Source organism: Pipistrellus kuhlii, unplaced genomic scaffold, assembly GCF_014108245.1.
Source record: "Pipistrellus kuhlii isolate mPipKuh1 unplaced genomic scaffold, mPipKuh1.p scaffold_m20_p_59, whole genome shotgun sequence".
Taxonomy (NCBI): Eukaryota; Metazoa; Chordata; class Mammalia; order Chiroptera; family Vespertilionidae; genus Pipistrellus; species Pipistrellus kuhlii.
Genome location: NW_023425561.1, coordinates 1,579,179 through 1,599,956, shown reverse-complemented (window position 1 = coordinate 1,599,956; position 20,778 = coordinate 1,579,179). Strand labels below are relative to the sequence as shown.

General features: G+C 57.7%; 2 protein-coding genes across 3 annotated transcripts; both read right to left on the bottom strand.

Moving 5' to 3' along the window:
* Positions 1-3,382: 3,382 nt before the first annotated feature.
* On the bottom strand, positions 3,383-4,829 carry LOC118707294 (cytochrome c oxidase subunit 8A, mitochondrial). Its single transcript, XM_036417405.2, has 2 exons — positions 4,631-4,829; positions 3,383-3,697 (listed from the first exon to the last, which is right to left on the bottom strand). The coding sequence occupies exons 1-2, from the start codon at positions 4,742-4,744 to the stop codon at positions 3,602-3,604; spliced, it is 210 nt and encodes a 69-aa protein (XP_036273298.1). The 5' UTR covers positions 4,745-4,829; the 3' UTR covers positions 3,383-3,601.
* A 3,142-nt stretch (positions 4,830-7,971) lies between these two features.
* NAA40 (N-alpha-acetyltransferase 40, NatD catalytic subunit) lies at positions 7,972-20,442 on the bottom strand. Of its 2 annotated transcripts, XM_045574134.1 has the most exons (9): positions 20,198-20,332; positions 14,731-14,826; positions 13,814-13,866; positions 11,340-11,435; positions 11,101-11,259; positions 10,891-10,974; positions 10,469-10,546; positions 10,093-10,205; positions 7,972-8,443 (listed from the first exon to the last, which is right to left on the bottom strand). In XM_045574134.1, the coding sequence occupies exons 1-9, from the start codon at positions 20,201-20,203 to the stop codon at positions 8,343-8,345; spliced, it is 786 nt and encodes a 261-aa protein (XP_045430090.1). In that variant the 5' UTR covers positions 20,204-20,332; the 3' UTR covers positions 7,972-8,342. The 2 variants fall into 2 exon arrangements, with proteins under 2 accessions (XP_045430090.1, XP_045430091.1); XM_045574135.1 differs by having other exon boundaries at positions 7,972-10,205; positions 20,198-20,442.
* Positions 20,443-20,778: the final 336 nt, after the last annotated feature.

Genomic DNA, 20,778 nt, shown 5'->3' with positions numbered 1-20,778 from the left:
TCAGACATCCCAGCATCACGGACCCTTGCTGCTCCCTGTTCCAACTGCTCGCAATCTCAACTATTTGGAAACCGCCAGGAATGCTTTAATGCTTTCTGATTATCATTCGCAACTAGCACTGTAATCAGAAAGAAATTTTGTATTTTTGTATAACTCGATTGTGTGCCATTTTATATAACAGGTCCTGTTTTACAAATAAATTTTGTTTTACAAAAAAAAAAAAAAAAAAAGATCTTTCAGTTCCCAGGATGATGCTCAACCAACTGAGCACACTGGCCAGGGCGAAACATTTGTATGTAACTGTATATGAATATCCTTAGTACAGACTGTACTTTAGTTTACAAAATGTTACTGATGGAGGAAACTGGGTCAAGGGAACACAGGATGCTTCTGTGCAATGTGAAAGTTGCAGGTGAATTACCTAAAAGTAAAAAGGTTACAAAGTGGGGTCGTTGCTCATTGTTGGGTTTTGAGCTAAACCCCCAGGAGGGGTGTTTGAGGGGCAGCTGATGGATGTTTCTATCTATCCCTCTCCCTCCCTGAAAGCCATTGAAGCATGTATACTTTTTAAAAGGTTACAAAGTGGCAAGGCCGTGGATGCTGAGGCTACTGTTAGGCGGTAGCCCGGGCTCCGCTCCTGCCTTTTGCAGGACAGACAGCCGTGGTCATCAGGGAGCGGTGCCTCAGGCCCAGGCAGCCCCTCCGCTGTCACGGTGCAGGAGCGGAATGTGACCGAACGTGGTGGTGAGCTTGGTCCAGCCCTGGAGCCGGTGCACTGGTGCCCGGGCTCACCACAGCCCCGGTGACCTTCCCACAGCCGCACTACCAGCGTCAAATCTGGGTCCCGGAAGCACGCCAATGCCTGCTCACCTGCTCTCTGAGCCTTGGGTTTCTTCCAATGTCAAGAAAGCAAAGGACCCACCCAATCTGGCCCCTATACCCCCCCAACAGTTCATTTCCTTCCCAGGTTTTAACAATCAAGTCTGCCATGCCGACCAGCTCTTCCGCCAGTAGAAGTGAATTGCAGCTGTGAAGAGCTAATGTGACAGTGGATGACAAAAACATACTAGGCTTTACTAGATCTTGAAGCCTAATGTTTTTATCTTCAACTATCTCATTAGCTCTTAAAAGTAGCTGCGAGACAACTCCTCCCTCTCCTCCCTTACTCCAGGGGGGAGTCCGTGATGGGAGGGAGCACGGGGGAGGCGAGGCTGAGGTTGGGACTCACAGGACAGGGAGCACAGCTGCTCTGGAGTCAGAAGGAATCCGCTTGAACAAACCCACCCCCACAGACAAGGCCTGTAAGGGAGGGTGCTTCTCCCCCTGCTGCCCAGCCCTCCTCACAGGCAGAACAGCGAGCAGGAAACTGGCCCAGGAACTCAGCTTATTTTTTTAATTGATTTTAGAGCGAGGAAGGAAGAGGAACATCCATGTGAGAAACATGGATCAGACGGGATGTGCCAGGGTCAGAGGTCTGGTCCAGGTTCCACGGGACAAAGATGATGAGCGTCTGCCGGCTGCGTTCCCCTCCGGGAGCTCTAAGGGAGCAGCTGCGGCCGCCCGCAGGGTGTTGGCGAATGCAGTGCTTGCTGCTGTAGGACTGAGGTGTTCTTGCTGGCACCACTCCGAGGCTGTCCCAGGTCCCGGAGGTCCCCACGCTCCTGGCTCCCGCCCGCTTTCTCCATCTTCCCAGCTGGCACAGGCAGGCAGGCAGGTGGGCAGAGCCCGTCGGAAATGACCATTTCCCCCTTCCTGTCCATCGTCCACACTGGGCCCATCGGCTCTTCCATTTCAACACAATTTTAATCACATCTGCAGGTCCCCTTTGCCATGTGATTTTCTCAGATTCCAGGGATCGGGACATGGACATCTGTGGGAGGCCACGATTCCACTGGTCACACCATCTTCATTTTAAAACCACAGAAACTGAGGCTCAGAGAGGCTAAATGACTTGCCCACTGTCATACAGCAAGTGGACAAACCAGGCCTCAAGCTGGGCTCTGCCTCCCAGCCCACCGCTCTGAGTTTCAAACCTACTTCTCACTGTTCTGGCAGCACTGGCTGCACCTCCCACAGCCCATTAGCTCCCCAGGAAAAGGGAGGACTAAGCCAAGCTTAATTGTGTGGAGGGCTCTGCCCTCCAAGCCGGGACTTGTATGCGGCTCTGCCACGGGTCAGTCCCAGGCTTGACTCTCCAGCCGCTCCCTGCAGCCTCCGTGAGGCAGGGGCAGGGGTGACCCCGTTGTTTGGGAGGCGAAAGCCCTGAGCTCCCTCCCCCAAGAGGAACCTGCCGGTGACAGGTGCTGCTCCTCCCTCAGCACCCCGACCTGGCTTAGGTCTGCCCCTCAGATCCTACATCCCACTCCCCGCCACTATCCCACCCTGGGAACGCCGCCCAGCGTTCCAGGCCCTGCCCTTCAGGCCCCGCACAGAGGCTGGCCTGTGCGGAAACAAGCCTTTAGGAGGCAGCCCTGTCACACTATCCAGGCACTGGCTCCCCCGGGCCTCACTGGGCACCACACAAGAGGCCAGGAAAGACTAGACAAAAGGACAGGGTTCGTCTTGAGCTTCTGTCAACACAAGTCAGGAAACAAGATCCTGGCGAAGAGGGTTTGGGGATGTGAGCTCGGACACCCAGGCCCTCAGCCAACCACATCCTAGATAGAGTCCTTCAACTCCTCCTGGCAGCGCTGCCCTCCAGCCTGGCAGCAGCTCCCGGGAAGGAACACGGAACCTGTCTGTTCAGAAGCCACCGGAGCAGGGGCCCAGCACAGGAGAGCTGGAGCTGCCCTCCAGGGTGGGGACCGCAGTCTGGGGGTTCCTTCGAGACACTGGAAGTCAGGATTCCAGCTCAGTGTGGAGAGTTTCCCAGCTTAGGAGGCCCCCCAGGTCCCCGGGGATGGAGGAGCAGCAATTCCCCAGCCAAGGAGAACGGACAGGGAGGACAAGAAAGCCAGTCAGTCCATAAGCACTTAGGGGTGTAGGGATAAAGGCAAGACACTGTCAAGTCCCCCCAACCAGGAAGGACATCACCACCGGAGAAATGGCTGGAGCACTGACTCCGGCCAGGGAAGGCTGGCCCCACGGGAGAGGGAGAGGCAGAGGCAGACACACACACACACACACACACACACACACACAGGCTGCCCAATAACACCAGTGTTTGTTTCCCCAAATAAAATCATTTTAACACAGGAAAGCATGCAAAGGAAGCAGCCCTCCCAGACAGCAGGGGGATGGTGGGCACCAGGACTGACCACCAGCCAGTCAGCCAGCAGGGCCATGAGGCCAGCGGGCCCCTTCTCCACACCCCCACCCAACACCGACCTCAGCTCAAGTGCGGAGGCAGAAGCCCAGTGGAAGGCCCGGTGAGTTTCGGAAGCATGATTTAAATAGACTTTATTGTGGCGAGGTGGGTCCTACCCAGCAGGGCCTGTACATCGAATGACATGGTCCCATGATCACAATGGAGAAATCAAGTGGTCACATTGCAGAAGAGGCCGCGGCAGCTGAAGGGCGCCCTCCAGGGGAGGCGGCCAGGAATGCAGCAGGCATGATCAGGAAGGCGGGTGGTCAGGTCCCAGCGGAGGTGGACGGGCCCTCACTCCCGCTTCTTGTAGCTCTCCAGGTGAGACAGCACCCAGCCGGCCGGCAGGAAGATGCACAGGAAACAGGAGGTGAGCCCAATGGCGACTTCCTGCAGGGAGCACAGGAGGGAGGAAGCCCACAGTGAGAAGCTGCCCCCGGGCGGCAGAAAGCCCCCTCCTGGAGAGAAGGCTCAGGCTGCAGGGGAGGAACACAGCAGGTCCAAGGCCCACTCCAGGCCCTGAGGTCAAGGGTCAGACATGGAGGGGCAGCCCGGTTTGGATCCCTGGAGGAATCCTCCATCCGTTGATCAAGTGAAGGAACAGGAACAAGGATGTAAAGCTGTTTATAGAGGGGCCGGCTGCGGCCCAGAACCTTAAATGGGCTGGTAACTTTAAAAATGCGCCTCCCACCTCCTTCCCGGGGCTGCTAGGCACCCCTGGGGCTGGAATCCAGGCTTTTTTTCCCCCACCCCCCCAGCCATTTCCACATTCCCTATGGCTCAGATCGCTGGGAAACTTGGGAGTCACGCTTGAGTTCAAATGCCTTCTTTGCCACGGAAGAATTATGACTTTTGACAAGTCAATGTGGCTGCTCCTAAGTCTCCATTCCCTCAGCCAGAAATGGCGCTCATGCCTTTCCTCTCGAGCCACGGGCAGGACGGACGGGGCCAGCACAGCAGTCTTGGCCCAGTGCCTGGCACACAGCAGGCCCGCAGCGGCGCCAGCTTCAACTATTATCACTCTGAGCTCCTCCGCCGCAGCGACCTCCCAGGCCTGCTGCCCTGGATCCCCAGGGCTTGCTCTCAAGGCGGGGTCTGCCATTGCGGCAATGGATCCCTGCGCCCAGCAGGAGGAAGCTGTCAGTCGGGCTTAAGCGCTCCCACGTTCCTGGAATTGCAAACACCTGTTGGGGTCCTCCCCCCACTTCCCTAACAATCAGTAGCGGTAGCAACTACTACCCTCGCTGACAGTCCAGGCTCCTCCAGGAACCGACTGGCAGGCTGTGACCCGAAACCCTGGGCCCCGCGCCCCCGCCCGCTCACCAGCGTGCCGAGCTGCTCCCGCGGAGGCTTGGAGTGCACCTGCGCGCGCGGCACCAGCAGCCGCCGGGCCGGGCTCGCGAGGCCCCGCAGCAGGAGCGGCGCCAGCGGAGACATGACCGCACCGAACGCACTGCACACGGCGGCCGGCGGAGCCCAAGGTCGGGGAGTCGAAATGGCTGCCCAGAACTTCCGGGCAGCAGAGGCGGGCCAGAAACGCCCCGGAAATGACGAAAGGCCGCGCCTCCCCAGTTTTTTGGCGCGTTCCTCGAAACAGCCAATCGACGCCGCCCTCCCGCCGGTGGGCGGGGTGTGGAGAGCTCCTGCCGGTCATGCCCCGCCTCCGGAGCGGCCCATCTTCCTGAGTGACAGTTGTGGTCACGCTGTCACGCTGTCACTTAAGTTTAAGTATAACCCTAGGCGGCACCCTTTTTTAGAGAGGGAGGGAGAGAGGGAGGGAGAGAGGGAGAGAGAGGGAGAGAGAGGGAGAGTAAGGGAGGGAGAGAGAGAGAGGGAGGGGGAGAGAGAGGGAGGGGGGAGAGAGAGAGAGAGAGAGAGAGGGGAAGGGAGGGAGGGAGAGAGGGAGAGAGAGGGAGAGAGAGGGAGGGAGGGAGGGAGAGAGAGAGGGAGAGGAGAGGAAGAGAGGACCGTGGAGGAGAGAGCAGAAATTGCTGGGCTGCCTCCTGCACCCCCCTCCTGGGGTTGGAGCTCCGAGCCCAGGCACCACCCTGGCCGCCCCCTCCATCCCTGCGCCCCTCGCTCTCCAGACCCCCCTCTGCCGGCCTCCCTCCAGGCTTCTGGCCCCGCCGGCTGACACTCACCTAACCGAACTCTCCTCTCTATTAGCTGTCAGCCTCTCTAACCCTGTCTCCACGCAGGGCAGCCGACCTTCCTCCCTCCACCCCTACGTTCCTTCTTTTAATGTAAACACAAATCTAACCAAATCACACACCTGCTTAACTCTCACTGGTCCAAGTTCCAATTTCTGGATGTCACTCCAGCCTGTCTCTAAATATTCCGCACCTCCCTCCTTGCTCACGGGTGGTGCCTCCCCCATACTCGGCCCCCCCCCCCCCAGCCTTTCGCTTCTTTGTATCTGCTCTGTATCTGCCTAGGACACTTCACACCTTAGCTCCTTTCCTTTTTCACCACTAAAGCCTCCTCTCCGCCCCCGCTTAGGGATACAGCTAGCTCACTTTATTCAATAAATATGTACTCGTCCCTACTGGGTTCCAGGAACTGTTCTGGATCCAAGTGATGACAAATATTCGCGGGGGAGAGAGGTGATAAACACACTTTGTGAAAAGCTATCCTGTTTCCCCGAAAATAAGACAGTGTCTTATATTAATTTTTCTACCAAAGTTGGGCTAGGTCTTATTTTTGGAGGATGTCTTATTTTCGGGGAAACATGGTAGTGAGAGTGCCTGGTGTGGTAGGAAGTAATGGGTGGCCCTTCATCCGTCAGCCTCCACTGGCCACCCCAGGCCCGTGCCGCCTGTGCCCAGCAGAGCCTCTGCTGGCACTGCCCACAGGGCTGGTCTCCGTCCCTAGCCTGGGGCCACCTGAGGGCAGTCTGGGTCTGGCTCGCCACTGTCTCCGAAGGGCCTGGCACACATCCACACACAGACGATCACAACAAGATCACAAGGGAGATATATTACTCCAATTTTCCGACAAAGGAGACAGGATTCCAGGGCAGGTCTGTCTGCTTTTAACCACCTTCACACAGGTGCTGTGGAGAAGTGTCCACAAGCTGTGGCAGGGGGCAGGGGGCAGGGGGCAGGGGGCAGGGGGCAGGGTGGAGGTGGGATGGCAGGACTGGGAGCACAGGAGCTGTGAGAACACTCAGCCCCATGGAGGCAGGCGGGGCTCACAGAAAGGCGGCCATGGACTCAGAGTCCCCAAAGGATGAGCAGTGCCTGAGCTTCCTCTGGAGGAATGGCTCCCAGGCCCTGAGCTACCGCCCTCTCTCTCCCTCCCCCACACTCATGGGTGTGGGCAAGGTCGCAGTCTCGGCCCAACCCCACCTCCGGCCCCAGGCTCCTGCCCTCGCCCTGCCCCAGGCTCTGGCAAACAGCCCAGGACAGATCCTTCTAAATCTGCAACTTTCCCCTCAGAGCACACAGCCTAGGGGCTCAGGCGGGCCCAGCTGCAGCCTCTAGGAGGAAGGGCAGGGCTGGGTCAGGCCTTTGTCTCTGGAACAAAGCATTAACGCCCAGATTAGAGCACCCAGGCCCCAGGCCCGGGACCCTGGAGGGAGGAACAGGCCTTCCAGGGTCGGGGTTACTCCGGGAAAACGCCCCATTCACCTCCTTTGCCTGCAGCGGGGGAGGAACAGCCTGGCCTCTGCAGCCCTTGGGGAGGAAACGAGGGGAGGAGGGTGCCTGCCCTGGGTGAGAGGCCAAAACCAGCTCAGATCTGACCACTCATCCAACCACCGTGCCTCTTGCCCTGCTCCTGGGCGTGCATTTCAGCAGTGCCGGGAGCCGAGGAGCTGGGGCTCAGCTGGAGGGCAGTGGAGGAGAGGCCGGGGCAGATAAGACAGCCTCACAAACCACCCCCCATCCTGGGGTGCCCACATGGCTGAGGCCACCACAGGCTGGCACCCAGCTCCTCTCCCCAGATAACTGACCCTCCAACGCGCAAATGCTCCCTGTGGCTGGGGAGTCCTCCCTAGCCTCCCCTCCTTCCCACAGATGTGGTCCCCACGGGAGCGCAATAGGCCAGCCCCTCCAGTGTCCACAGGAAGTGCCTCTGAGCCCTACCTTCCGGCCCACTTCCTGCCTCTCCCAGCTCACCCCGGCCAGGTCTGGCCGGAGTCCCACCTGGGAGAGGAGCGCATGGCCCCACCTGCCAAACGTGAGGGCAGGACAGAGCCTCCCCAGCTGGAAACGTCCCTCCCTCAGGCCTGACCTGAGTTATCCTTCCTCGGGGCCTTGCCTCCTGAGTGGAGGGGAGAGGGGCTGGATCTTTTTCAGGCAGAGTATTCGGGGTAACCCAGTAAAAGGGAGATACCACCACCCTGCGCCTCTACTCAGCACCCATGCTGCACCTTCAGCCACAGAGGTCACAAGACTCCCTCCAGGATGCAAAGCAGGCGCCCCTTTACCTTTGACCTCTGCCCAGGGCTTCTGGGAAGTGACAGAACACATGCCTTTGGTCTCAGCTCCCACCTCTGGCTGCTCACCCAGACACCCCGAGGTTTCTCAGGCTGAAGCTTCTCTTACAGGAAGGGACGGCGACATCACCGCTGCAGCCTCCGGAGCACAGGCCCAACGGGGAGCCTGGAGACCGTGTCCCCGCCCCCCGCCCATGGCACCCAGCACAGCATGCCCCGGCAGCTGCACAGTGTCTTTATTTGTGACATACAAATACAATGCAAAAAGATCACTTTCCCCTTTCATTCCAGTGATAACAAGTTGCTAAAGAAAAAATATATCCTTCAAAGTTTCCTCTAAAAGACCCAGGAAGGGTTAAAAACCATACTCATCATATACACATTTGACATCAACAAAAATAACCTGAAGTGAATACAACTAAAATAAAAATCTTAAAAAACAGTTTAATGTGCCCCAAACAATAAACAAAAAGCCTGGTAAAGGCCTGCTGTTTCTCATCACCATGGCCTGGGTCAGGGGGGACTGAGGGTTGGCTCAGGCAGCGCCTCACAGCCCAGCCCCCTCCCAGCAGCCCCAGGGCGTGGCACCAAATGGACTCAGCGACTGGAGAGACAACATACACTGAACTCACCTTCGGTGGGATTTACTCTGGGGTTCCTTTGGTCCCCTTGAGAGGGAGGTATCAGAAATCCATGATCTAAGACAATAAATAGTTACCATTCTGTCTTGGAGAGACAGGAATCAGGAAACACTCTTCCTAAACATGCTTCTGTCCCTCCAGGATTCTTGGAAGCCCATCATCAACCTCCCAGAAACGGGAACTCCGCCCCTTGGGTAACCCCCTGGAGCCAGCAGGCGAGGACACGGGGCGTATTCCAGTGTAAAGCTGCAGGCCCCTCTCCAAGGGGTTAGGGCCCGCTCACAGCTGGGGGGTCAAGAGCAACGAGGAGTGCTCGGCGGGGATCTGGGGGAGAAGCAAGCACAGCTCCAGGGAGGCCGTCAGCAGAGGCCGAGCCAGGCCGCGGGCTGTGAGCAGACAGGTTGGGAGGACCCGCGGGCCTCCAGGGCAGCAGCTTCACGAAGGCTAGAACTTTAGACACCCCTAACGCAGGGTCCAGGACGTCCAAGTGGAGGCGTAGGCGCTTGTTCCTGGGTAAGGATTTGGTCGTTTCCCCTGGAGGGAGAACGAGGCCTGGGGAGTAGGGCAAGTGGCAGCTCTAACCCCACAGCCTCTATCCTGAGAAGAGGAAGGCCTTCCCTCCTGTGCCAGCCGCGGCCCCAGGTGCCCCGGGAGGAGCCGCTGTGGCCACCCCGCGGTCCTGCTGCAGCCCGCGCTGCCGGCCAGGGCGGGGCACTGGTGCCTCACGGAGGCAGCGAGGGCGAGGCTGGGGGCGCAGGCGGGGGGCCTGCTGCTGGAGAGGGGGACCCCCGGCAGAGAGCTATCAGCACCACAATCTGAGAGGAAGGCATTAGCGATGCCAGGACGAGAGGTCCTCTGGGGGGAGACGAGGGGCTCCCTGATGTTATTCCCCCCTTAGTAAGAGAGGTATCGGGTGGATGAGAGGCAGGGGAGTGTGTGAGGGCGATAGAGCAGTCAGGCAGGCCTCCGGCTTTTTGCTAGGATTTAAACGAGTCATGCCATAGATGAGGTTAAGCTTAGAACGCAGCACAGTCCAAAAGCCCGAAGGAGCAATGGGGCCCCTCCTCCGTGCTCCTGGCCTCCTCAGCCCGACAGGGATGGAGAGGGAGCAGCCTCCTTCCCAGAGCTGCTGGTCCCGGGACACCCCTCTAACTGGGTCCACAGAGCACAGACCTTCCCCGGACGCCATCAGAGCATCCCGCCCGCGAAGCCGGTGTCTGAAGCCTTGCTGTGCCCAGACCTCCCACCAAGTCCATTTGAGGACCAGCCAGACCCTGACCAGGGCGCCAGGACTTTCGTTAGGTGGGCACAAACACTCCGTTTGTTCACGTGTGTGTGGGGGGGGGGGGGGGAGGGGCGCAGTGTCAGAAGTCCAGCTACAGAGGAGTCGGGGAATCTTACGCTCAAGGGCGCAAGAGCGGAGTGAGAAGGCAGCCTCCATGCCAGGATGACTTCACGCCCAGCCTCCAGCCTTCACCAGCTTCTTCTTCCCTCAGCATCCTCTCCTCTGGCTCCCTCCTGGCACTCTGCTCTTCTAGGAGAGGAGGAGGGGCACTGTGCTCTCAGGGCACAGCCTGGCACGTGCAGGGCTGCGGAGGCCACAGCTCTGAGGGCACCTTGCAGGTGGCATGAGACCAGGAGAGGGTAGACCTTGGAGAGGGCGTTCTGGTTGAGAGTTCAGTGGCAGCAGCCACCACAGTGCCCACCAGCATGGGAATGCTGACTGTCCCCAAACTTGGTCCTCCGGCTCAGGATCTCGTAGGAGCAGTCCTCCCCGCAGCAGCCAGACATGCTGGGGGAAGAGTCATCGACTTCAAACCTGCAAGGCGGGAGGAGAGGTTGCTGCAGGAGCTGCCTGCCTTCCTCGCTGGCCCAAGAACTTTCCACCGCCACACTCTGAGCCCCCTAGATGTGAGGACACAGGAGGAGGGAAGGAGCCGAGCCAGAGGGCACTCCCAGGCCATCCCCCAACCCCCAGCCCCCAGGACCTCGGAACAGGGAGCTGGGCTTCAGGATGAAGGGAGCCAGGACCAGGGAAAAGGCGTTGGGGCTGCAAGTTCCCACCAGGGCCCAGCTCCTTACTGCAGCGCTTCTCTGAAGAACTGGTAGGCGCCATGATTGTGCTTAAATACTGTTAACATCACCTTCTTCATCTGTGTGCTGGGGAGAAAGCAGAGAGCATGCCTTGCAGAGACAGGTACTAAGTTGTGCTTCCTCTCTTGTGCCTCTGCCTGCCCCTCAGAAGCACTTCTGCGCCCCGAGTCCAGCCTCTGTCTGGGGCACCCACCGCACTGGCTGCCCACTTCTCCACTTCCTCTTTGCACCCCATTGTACACGAGGCGCGTTACAAACTCTGGGATGACAGCAGGCAGGGAATATCTTGCTGAGAGGGTTCTAGATGCCCTTCTTCCAAAACATTCCCGAGCCTGTTCTCCACGGAGACGCACGAACAGCGCCGCCTCCGAGGCAGCCCCTTCCACCTGCGCGGCCCGCGGGGCCCTCACCTGTTGGCCATGAGCTGCAGAATCTGGATGAGGAACTTCCCCAGGCCTTTCCGCCGCACCTTGCTTTCCAACTGCACTTCGTAGCTGGGGGAGAAGCAGAGGCGAGCTTAGGGGCTCGGGCCGGCCAGAGACTGACGGCACGGTGGACTGTGCCTGGAGCAGGGTCTCCTCCCCGCACCACAGCCCAAGCCCCCAAGCCGGGGCTCCTACCAGTACAGGACTTCGTCCCCACACTCCACGTCGAACCGGAAGTGGGAAAAGGCAACGGGCACGGAACTGTTTTCCCAAGCAATGAGGTACCAGGCTCGGTCATCTGTCATTTCCTCCCGCTTTTCTCGGTCCTTCCAGCCCCACTCACTCTGCTCATACCTGGGAGGGTGGGGCGGTCAGACCAGGAGCTCGGGGAGGAGAGAGCCAGCTGGGCGAGCCCGCGGCCGCCAGGGTCTTACATGGTCTGCATGTTAGTTTTGGTCAGGTCGAAGGCCCAGTCCACTGTGGCCGCCTCCAGTCCAGACACTCGCTTACACTCAATGGAGACGTTAAGGCTGAGAAGAAAAAGAAGCACGTGAAGCCGCTGCGGCCCCCACAGCCTGACCTCAGAATCTCCACAGAAGGCTGAGCCCAGCCTCCCAACAGACTGCAGAAGGTGCCTGGGAAGGAACGAAGCCTGTGGGCCAACGAACAACTGTCATCACAGGCCCGCCCCGATCACAAGTCCCTCCTCCACGGCCCTCACCAGACCCGGCTCTTTACATACACTTGTCCCTCTCTGCTGCCTCCTCGCTCTCCCCACCCCTCCTGCACTGTCACAAACACTCCGTGATCTCTGCCTTCAGGCACTTTTCCTGCCGCTTTAATTCTCAATGGGCTCCTCTCTGGCCCTCATGAGACCGCTTCCCTTTGACCTGCCGTCTCCTCTGAAAGCGTCAGGGTGATCTCAGGCCCCCCAGGAAGACCATGGCCCCCAGCACCCTGAGGAGTGCCACCTGCTGCCTCTCTGACAACACAAGTGCTCTCAGCTGGCCAGAGGGGAACGGGGCCAACCCCACAGTTTTCCCAAACTAACCAATGCTGCAGGCATTAAGGTGTCGCAATCTGCTATTTATTTCTACAATAAATGACACATAAATAAATAAATCACAGTTCAATTCCTCGGCCAAACTGCCAACCACATTCTCCAGGCAGTGCCACCTTCTGAAGGGACTGGAGCCAGCACCTCCAAGTCCTTATCGTTCAGTGACCTTTGACATGACCCCTCAGGGCCTTCCCACCCTCACCGCTGCTGACTGCTGCAGCACGGGAGCTGTGCGTCCGAGCTTCTGGCTTGGAAGAGTCTTCCTTGCTTTGTAAACAGTGACGGTGTGGAAGTCACTAAGAGCTCTCACAGTGAGGGATCTCTAACTATGGCAAAGGCCTCCCAGAAAGGGAATGACAACCACCAGAGGAGCTGTCTGTGTCTGACACACACAAAAAGAATAAAATAATGTGACTTGTGAGATTCAACACAGCTTTGAAAGGCAAATACAGTAGTCTTTGCTTCATAACTCATGTATTTACACTTGTCTTTCTCATCCATTAGAATACTCATACCACCGCCCTGGCTGATTTGGGTCCGTGGATAGAGCGTCGGCCTGCAGAGGGAAGGGACCTAGGTTCTATTCCAGTTAGGGGCGCGTGCCTGGATCGTGGGCTTGATCCCCAGTGGGGGATGTGTGGGAGGCAGCCAATCGACGATTCTCATCATTAATGTTTATCTCTCTACCCCTATCCCTTCCTCTCTGAAATCAATTAAATTATATATATACAATTTAACTCATACCACCTGCTACTTACAGAGCTGAATACATTCTCTTTCCTCCTTAAAACAACCCTGCGAGTCTGGCGTCCTCACTCCATTAAATAGATTAAAAATGAGGCTTACAGAGGATGACTGACTTTTCTAAGTTCAGTTAATAAGAGGCACAGTTATGATTCAAACCCACAGCTGTTAATCTCTAAAACCGTAACTCCCCCCCCCATCCCACCCCCCCAGCCAACGAATCTCTGGTAAGATTATGCTTCCTATTTTATACCAAGAGGACTGAAAGGAGAGGGGGGCTTTAAGACAGATCCTACAGTAAGTTAATCAGTAATAACAGTAGTAATAATTGCTGACACTGATCTAGCTTTTAGTATGCTCCAGGTACAAATGCTTTGCATCTAATTCTCCTGATGACTCCATTAGAAAGATGCTATTATTAGACTAAGCTGACCAGACGTCCCGCTTTTAGCTGGACAGCCCCGATTTTTAACAATTTGTCCCGAGTTTCAAGGCGTTTTTTTAAAAAAAAAAGTCCAAAAGATTTAAAAGAATCTTTCCAAAAATCGGAACTTTTTAAAAACGCCGTGGGGCAAATTGTTAAAAATCGGGACTGCCTCGCCAAGAGCGGGACAACTGGTCACCTTATATTGGACCCATTTCTGATTAGAAAATTCAGGCACTGAGCGGTTAAGCAATTTGTCCAGGGTCACAAAGCCAGTAAGTGGATTTTAACAAGAATACTATACACTTGGGAAAGAGCACTGGATTGGGAATTGAAAGCCTCCTCAGCTGCCAGACTCAGAAATTCCATTCAACTTCTCTGAGCCTCAGTTTCCCCTTGTATGAAATGAGTCAGCCTGGATGATTTTTTTAGAGTTTCAGCTCTATGATTCTTTGTCCGAAAAGAATAACAAATCCTACAGGCATCAATCTGAGACTATGCAATCTGCTCATTTATGGATCCTTTGTCCCCCTAACCGGGCAGGGATTCTGTATCGACAGGGCGCTAGCCACCTTCCTTTTTCCTAACAAGAAGAGTGGGAAAATCTGAGTCTGGGGAAGCTACTCCGGAAAGGTGAGTTCCTGAAGACACTCAGACAGAAGCTAGGGATCCGAACTCACCCGTTTCGATCGTATTTCTTGAACACGGGGAAAGCCTCCAAAGGGTCGCCGAGCTGTGGAGGGAAGGAGAGAAGTAGCAGACACCCGCGTGGCGGAGCGCGCTCTGCCCTCAAGTCCGATGCCGGTCAGGCCACACCGGGAGGCTCGGCGCTGGGCCAGTCCACCCTCAGAGGAACCCTGCCTCAGCTCTGAACCCCATGTGGGAGGGAGGCATGGTGAGGAGGCCAAAGACAGTTCAGTTAGTTCCTTTGCCAGGACAGGAAGACTCGCCCAGGATAAAACTGATACTGGCCTGTGGGCACACTCTCTGCTCACTGCTCACCTATCAAAACCCAAACCTGAAAACCCCACCCTGAGCCACAGCCTATCCATGTGGACTGTCACTGAGGGGCTGTAAGGACAACCAAAGGTGAGCTATGAAGGGGTGGGAAGGTGGCCAGCATCTCTCTGATTCAGTTTCAAATCCAGTCTGGCGCTCAGGTTCACGGCTACTGCTCCCGAATGCAGCCTCTTGAGACCAGGTGGCTGCGTCTTCCTGGTCCCAGAACACCCTGTGGCACTACACAGGCGGTCAGTAAGTGTTTGAAGAACAAGTGAGGAAATTATGCCACATTTTATGAGGGAGGTGTGCTTCCCAAAATGCAAAATCCTAATGAAAATTTCTCCAGGCCCTCTTGTCCAGGCCCTCTGGCCCAGAGGGGCGCAGCCGCTTCCACCTGAACCCACATTTCCCTCCACGGGGGGCCGACTGCCGCCCACCTGGAAACCCTCCCAGGCTCATGTGGCTCATTTTCCTCAGCAAGGAGGCAGCGGAGGTGTGGTGGGTAGTAACACAATTCTGCCACCGGGTGGCGCCAAAGGAAGTAAAAGTAAAAGCCAAGTTGCAGTTGGAGGAGGGGCTGGGAAGGAGTGGTCACCCTGTTGGCTGCATCCACTTTGGCACAGACGGCATCCATGGCTGCTCGCTCCTCCAACCGCTTCTGCTTCTTCTCCTTTGCTTTGCTCGACTTCCTCTGTAACACAGAAAAGCAACGCTGGCTTCAAGGTCTGCGGCCAAGCCTTTGAGGCACCGAAGGGTCGGTCCCTGCATCCACAGACCTGGCCCAGCAGCGGGAACTCCGAGCCAGGCCGCCCCACCTGCTGGGACTCCAGGCCTGAGACTTCGGGAGAGTCTCAGCTCCGTCTCAGCTCCCGTCGGGAGCCTGCCCCCAGCAGACGCCTAAGAATACTCCCTCGGCCCTGCCGCCTGCGGAGGGCAGTCGTTTCGGACAGATTCAGGGAGGAGATGCAGCTGAGGAAGCTGCGGACAGTTTATTGGGAGCCTTTCCAGTGTCTCCTGGCCTTGGGAGGCAGAGCTTGGGACTGGGCCCGTCTCGCTAGGGCCAAGGCGCTCTGGCTTAAGGAGACAGTGCTGCTCAGCCACGGCCAGTGAGTGGCAGGCACACTGGGCAGAGCGAGGGCCCACAGGGTTCACCTGGGGACAGAGGCCTTGCTGACACGTGGCCAACAAGCCAAACGCAGCCACAGGCAGAGGGAGGAGCACAGTGGGAAGCCACACACAGCTGTAGCGAGGGCAGATCCTTTCTGAGGCTCGTGTGCGGCTCTCAGGCCTAAATGGACCCTCCTGGGGGAACAGGGGGAAAGAGCCAGCTCTGGAGTCTGACAGATCTTATCCAAAGCCTCTTTCTGCTCTTCAGTCCCTGCATCTTCGGCAAACCACTGCCTCCTCTCCCCGGCTGAGTGGGGCCGTGGATATCGATCTGGAGGCATTGAGCCCGTGAGGGTTAACATAGCACATGCTCGATAAATGACAGTTCCACTCACACCCGAGAACCAGAGCAGCACACACATCTGGACGTGCCCGTCCACCCAGCTGGTGCAGGGGCACCCCAAAGGCTCTGAGCTCACCAGAGAGCGGTCCTACTCGGTTCCCCCAGGAGTGACACTGCTGACTCCTCCAAGCAGCCAGGAGGCAAGAGTTCCGAGACCAGGCCGCCCCCGGGATTGCTCGTCCAGCTGTGAACTCAGCCAGCACCAGCCACTGGTGTCTGCAGCTGAGCACGTGCTGGAGGCCAGGCCAGACCCAGCTCTTGCCTCTCAAGGAGGGAACACAAGAGAACACGCTGCCTCCCTGAGAGGGGCTGGGACTGGACACAACCAGCCCTCCACCAGACAGGTTTGGGGGCTTCCATCGTTCTCTCAGGATTTGGGTTTCCAGACAGCACCGAGATACGCCCGCTGGCAAGTGCTTTTGCAGACAGCACCTGGCTCAGCTCCAGGGCAGAAACCACGAGCCCTCACACATGAGGAAACTGAGGCTCAAAGGGATGTGGGACTCGTCCCAAGTTCCCCAGAGGAAATGGCAAGGGGGAAACTCAATCCCAAGGGCTGGGCCTTAGACCAGCCATGCTACCTCCCACTGGGAGAGCCCTCGTCCCTGTCAAAGACCTTCTCAGGCCGGCGGCCAAGGTTAAGGTCAAGATGAGATCTCGCCGAGACCGGTTTGGCTCAATGGATAGAGCATCGGCTTGGGGACTGAAGGGACCCGGGTTCGATTCCGGTCAAGGGCATGTACCTTGGTTGCGGGCATATCCCCAGTAGGGGGTGTGCAAGAGGCAGCTGATCGATGACTCTCTCTCATCGATGTTTCTAGCTCTCTATCTCTCTCCCTTCCTCTCTGTACAAAATAAATAAAATATATTTAAAAAAAAAAAAAAAAAAAAAAAAAAAAAAAAAAAAAAAAAAAAAAGATGAGATCTCAAAAGCCCTCCAGGCAGCTACTCAGCAATTCATTTCCCATTACCCTCTGGCTTGGTGATGGCTGGTATGACGTGCCAACACAGTGCCACCCCAAGTCCTATCTCCCTGAGGTAGGGGCAAGGAACAGGGAGACCCGAGACAGGGCTCCAGGGCTGTGCGATGGGGCAGAAAGAACACAAGCTTTGGCACCCATCAGGCCAGGCCGGTGCCCTTGCCGCCCCTGCATGACTTGAGAAAGCAACTCCATCTCCAGAGAAACGGAACGCAACACCGGCCTCCCGGAACGGCTGTAAGGACAGGCCAGCCAGCACACCTTCACACAGAAGCAGTCCCTTCCTCCACCCAGCACGCTAGCTCTCAGCATGACACGGAGCTGCTGGATCAAAGGCGCTGGAAGGAAAGCATGGCTCCAGGGATTCCGAGAGCACTGACACGTGGCTCCCCCGTTTCTAAGCACAGGAAGTAAGCAATTCCAAACACCAGCAGCAGGAGAGCCAGCGCCAGCCTCGGGTTTACAGGCTCCTTCATGCAGGGGGACGGGGGGACGGGGGCAGGCAATCCCCGGAGTGAGGCTTGGGGCTGCCCTGACCCCGGACTGCAGATAATGGAAGCGCCCGTAAGCGCTTTGCCGCCTGCACTGGGGCAGGAGGCAGACTGCAGCAGGCCGGGCCAGGCAGGCAGGGGTCCCCCGCAAACCTCGCACACCCTCGGAAAAGCCTCCTGCTGCTCCAGTTGGCTTCGCCCTGTGTCGTGGAGGTACATGGAAACGTTCTCCTAATTAAAGTGGGCACAAGCACAGTGAGCAGGAAGCTCATTGCGGGCAGTCTCTGTCCCAGGGGAGCTTTCTAAATAGAGTGCGGGACTCTGAGTCAGAGGCTGGATTTGGTTCTCAGCTCTTCTACTGAGTAGCTGTGACTTTGGACAAGTTGTTTAATCTTTTCCAGCAAGGTTTCTCTGAACCTCATTTCCTCATCCATCAAATGGAACTGTCAAGGATCCACTAGTAGCAGACACTCCGCTAGCGCTTTAATAGAGGATTTACTTTAATCTTCACAAGAAGTCAGTAAGGTATGTGCGCCCACTTCTCTGATGAGAAAACTGAGGCACAGAGAGGGCAGATAACTTTCCGGGCCCCGGAGTCTCAGAGATCTTCCTATTACATCTCCCTCATTCCCAGCAAACCATGCCTTCCTCGAGGCGAGGCCACATTTGCTTTATTTGCCAGTTTTCAGCCCAGCACTCAGCAAGCAGGAGGTACCCACACCTGGTAATCATTCAAGACTGAAATCCAGGTCTGAAACCTAGAGTCCATGCTCCTTCCACTATCCCATCGACTGCACTTATGACACATTATGAAGCATGACGTGTTTTCACATGCAGCTGTGAGACTCCTCCCGTGCTGTTCCTACCACATTAGTATCCCCACACTCACTTCTCTGACATGGAGAAATTTTTTTAATCCTCACCGGAGCACATTTTTCCATGGATTTTTTTAGAGAGAGTGGAAGAGAGAAGAAAAGACAGAAATATTGATGTGAGAGAAATACATTGATTGGTTGCCTCCTGCACATGCCCTGACCAGGGCCTGGGCTGGGGAGAAGCCTACGACCAAGGTATGTGCCCTTGACCTGAACTGAACCCGGGACCCTTCGGTTGGCAGGCTGATGCTCTATCCACTGAGCCAAACCACCTAGGGCTGGAGAAATTTAAAGAGACAAAAAACACCCAGATGGAGGCAAGAGGCACCTTTCAGATAAAAAACTTGTCATCTCCTGGATTTTCAGTGTTAATACCCCGGTCTTCCCCCCATCCCACAAAATATCCAAAATCCGAAAAGAGCCTCTGTGCAGGGCAAAGGGAGACATCTAAATCTAATTCCTAACGCATGCCTGTGTGGCAGCCAGGGCCAAAGAGCGCTGAAGTACGGTGCTCCCTCGGAGGCCCCTTAGCCTGAGGTCAGCTGTGGGAGCGTGGCCCTCTGCTGGAAAGTGGCCACCTGGGGGCCATCCTGACACTGAAGTGGGGATGATGACGATGAGAGGGTTCCATGAGGATGATGACGACGAGAGGGTTCCAGTTCGGTTTCAGGGAAGGAAGTGATGTCTCACTCTTGCAATGAGTTTAGAACAGAAGAGACAGGTCGGGGCATTCTGAGACGCTCATCTGTAATGTCCGAGCGATAGGCCGGGGCCTGAGGGAAGCTCCGACCACAGTATCTCAGCCTGGGAGGAGCTCAGCCAACAGGAAGTGGCCCGGAGAGGTACGTTACGCTTCTTTTTCCTGCTCCGTCTAAGCGGCTGATGCCGGCACACAGGCTTCCTCTGGTTCCCACAAGACAGGGCCGGGGCCTCTCACCCACGCCGAGGTTAAATATGCCCAAGTCTCCAGACTTGATTTTCTACCTACGGAACACAGCCCCCCAAGTTCCTGGTTGAAACATGATGAATGTGCTTTGACGTGGGTTAGACAACTATTTTTGCTAACAAGTTGATCTGTCCAGTCAATCACTATTTGAATGAGAAAAGCATCCAGGTCAGTAACAGCAGGGACACACACGGGTAAAGGAAAGCTAGCTCACATCTGTTAATTCACTAAGTAAAGGCTGCCAAGACAGGCAGAGCAACCGCCACCAATCCGGAGGCCACGGGGCTCCCTGCACCCACCCCCTCGCATGCAGGGGAAATTCACATTCACAGGCCTGTCCCTGGCACAGGGGCGTGCTGCTGGCCAGCGGATGGGGCTGGAGCCGAGGTAGCTCTGGCTCCGGAGTGGGGGACCCCATGTGAACACTAACACTGTGACAGGCAGGCCGCGTCCCTAGTTCAGAGAGGGCCTGATGCCACTCTGCTGGGGCTTGGGAAGGCGAGCCCACAGGAGCATGTGCCTAACTCCCACCAGCACCGGCGGCGCCGCGGGAACAGGTGGCCGCCCCCCCACGTCCGCGCGGAGGCCCGCGCCCACCCCGCGCTCCCGCGGCAAAGCCACCTGCGGCGCTGAGGCCGCTACCGACAGGGGGTGCGAAGGGCAGCTCCCTGCTCCCGCCGGGACGGAGGGACCGCTCCCGGGGCAGGAGGAACCCGGCGCCGAGGCTCCGAGAGGGAACGGGAGCGGCTCCATGAGGCCGGGCGGCGGGCGGCAGGGGCTCGGAGACCCGGGGCGGCCTGGCCCCGGGCACCGCCGGTGTGACCTTGGCTGGGTGCCTTCTCTTCCCCGGGCCTCAGCTGCCCCCGGGCCAGGGCTCACCTAAGACGGGGGAAGCCCCAAAGCCGGTGACAACCAGGTGACAGTGACCCCTGGGGCTGGGGGGCACCCCAAGATCCGCGCAGGGGCCGGGGGAGGCCACGGAGGTAACAGGTCAGCGAGGAAGGCGGGCGCGCGGGACGCGGAGGGCGGGGACACCGAGGGGGTGGGTCCGGAGAAGGGGGCTCCCAAGGGATTCCCGCGCTGGGCCGGGCATGGGGACACTTAGAATGGGGGAGTCGGGTGATTTGGGGGGTGGGGTCACGTGAGGCCAGAGGGGGTCGGGGTCACGTGAGGGGGGGCTCAGGAACAATGGGGGCGCAGGGAGCAAGTGGAGCGGGGAGCGCTGCGGACCCTCGCGTCTCCTCCCTCTGCCCCACTCACCCCCATGGCGGCAACGGCGGCAGCGGCGCTCGGCTCCTCTTTCCCACACTTGCCGGCAGGAAGGCGGCAACGGCAGCGACGGCGGCAGCGGCGACAGCGGAGCGACCGCGGTCCCCGCAGCGCGCATGCGCCTGGCGGGCTCCCCCGCGCGCTGGTGGGCCCCGCGCGTGCGCACAGCCGAGGCGGGTGGGGGCGCGAGCAGGTGGAGAGCGCGGGAGGCGGGCTGAGGGTCCTGCCGCCGAAAGAGGCGGGAGTCGCAGAGAGCGTCGCTCTAAGAATGACGTAGCGCCGGGCCCGCCCCCTGCTCGCCAGGCTGCTTCTGTAGCCATGGCAACCGCTGCGCCGCGCGGAGAAGCGCGCCTCCGGGCAGCCCTGGCGCTCAGCATCACTGTGGCCCCGCCAGGCCGGAGCAGCCACCTTCACAGACAACCAAACCTTCCCGACCGCTGAAGTACCAGCCCCTCCTGCAACTCTGGGCACAGGGAAGTCTTTTCTTTCTTTCTTCTTTTTTTTCCTCCTTATTTTAGAGAGAAACCTTAGCGTGAGAGATACCTGGATGAGTAGGCACCAGACCGAGGATC

Excerpts from the sequence above, each read along its gene's own strand:
- NAA40 (XM_045574134.1), bottom strand. Across the intron at positions 10,547-10,890 it reads CTGCAGCTCATGGCCAACAG|CACACAGATGAAGAAGGTGA; the intron begins GTGAGGGCCCCG and ends CTTTCTCCCCAG. Across the intron at positions 8,444-10,092 it reads CAGTCAGCATTCCCATGCTG|ATCATGGATTTCTGATACCT; the intron begins GTGGGCACTGTG and ends TTATTGTCTTAG.
- LOC118707294 (XM_036417405.2), bottom strand. The coding sequence starts at position 4,744 with ATGTCTCCGCTGGCGCCGCTCCTGCTGCGGGGCCTCGCGAGCCCGGCC. Across the intron at positions 3,698-4,630 it reads GGGAGCAGCTCGGCACGCTG|GAAGTCGCCATTGGGCTCAC; the intron begins GTGAGCGGGCGG and ends TGCTCCCTGCAG.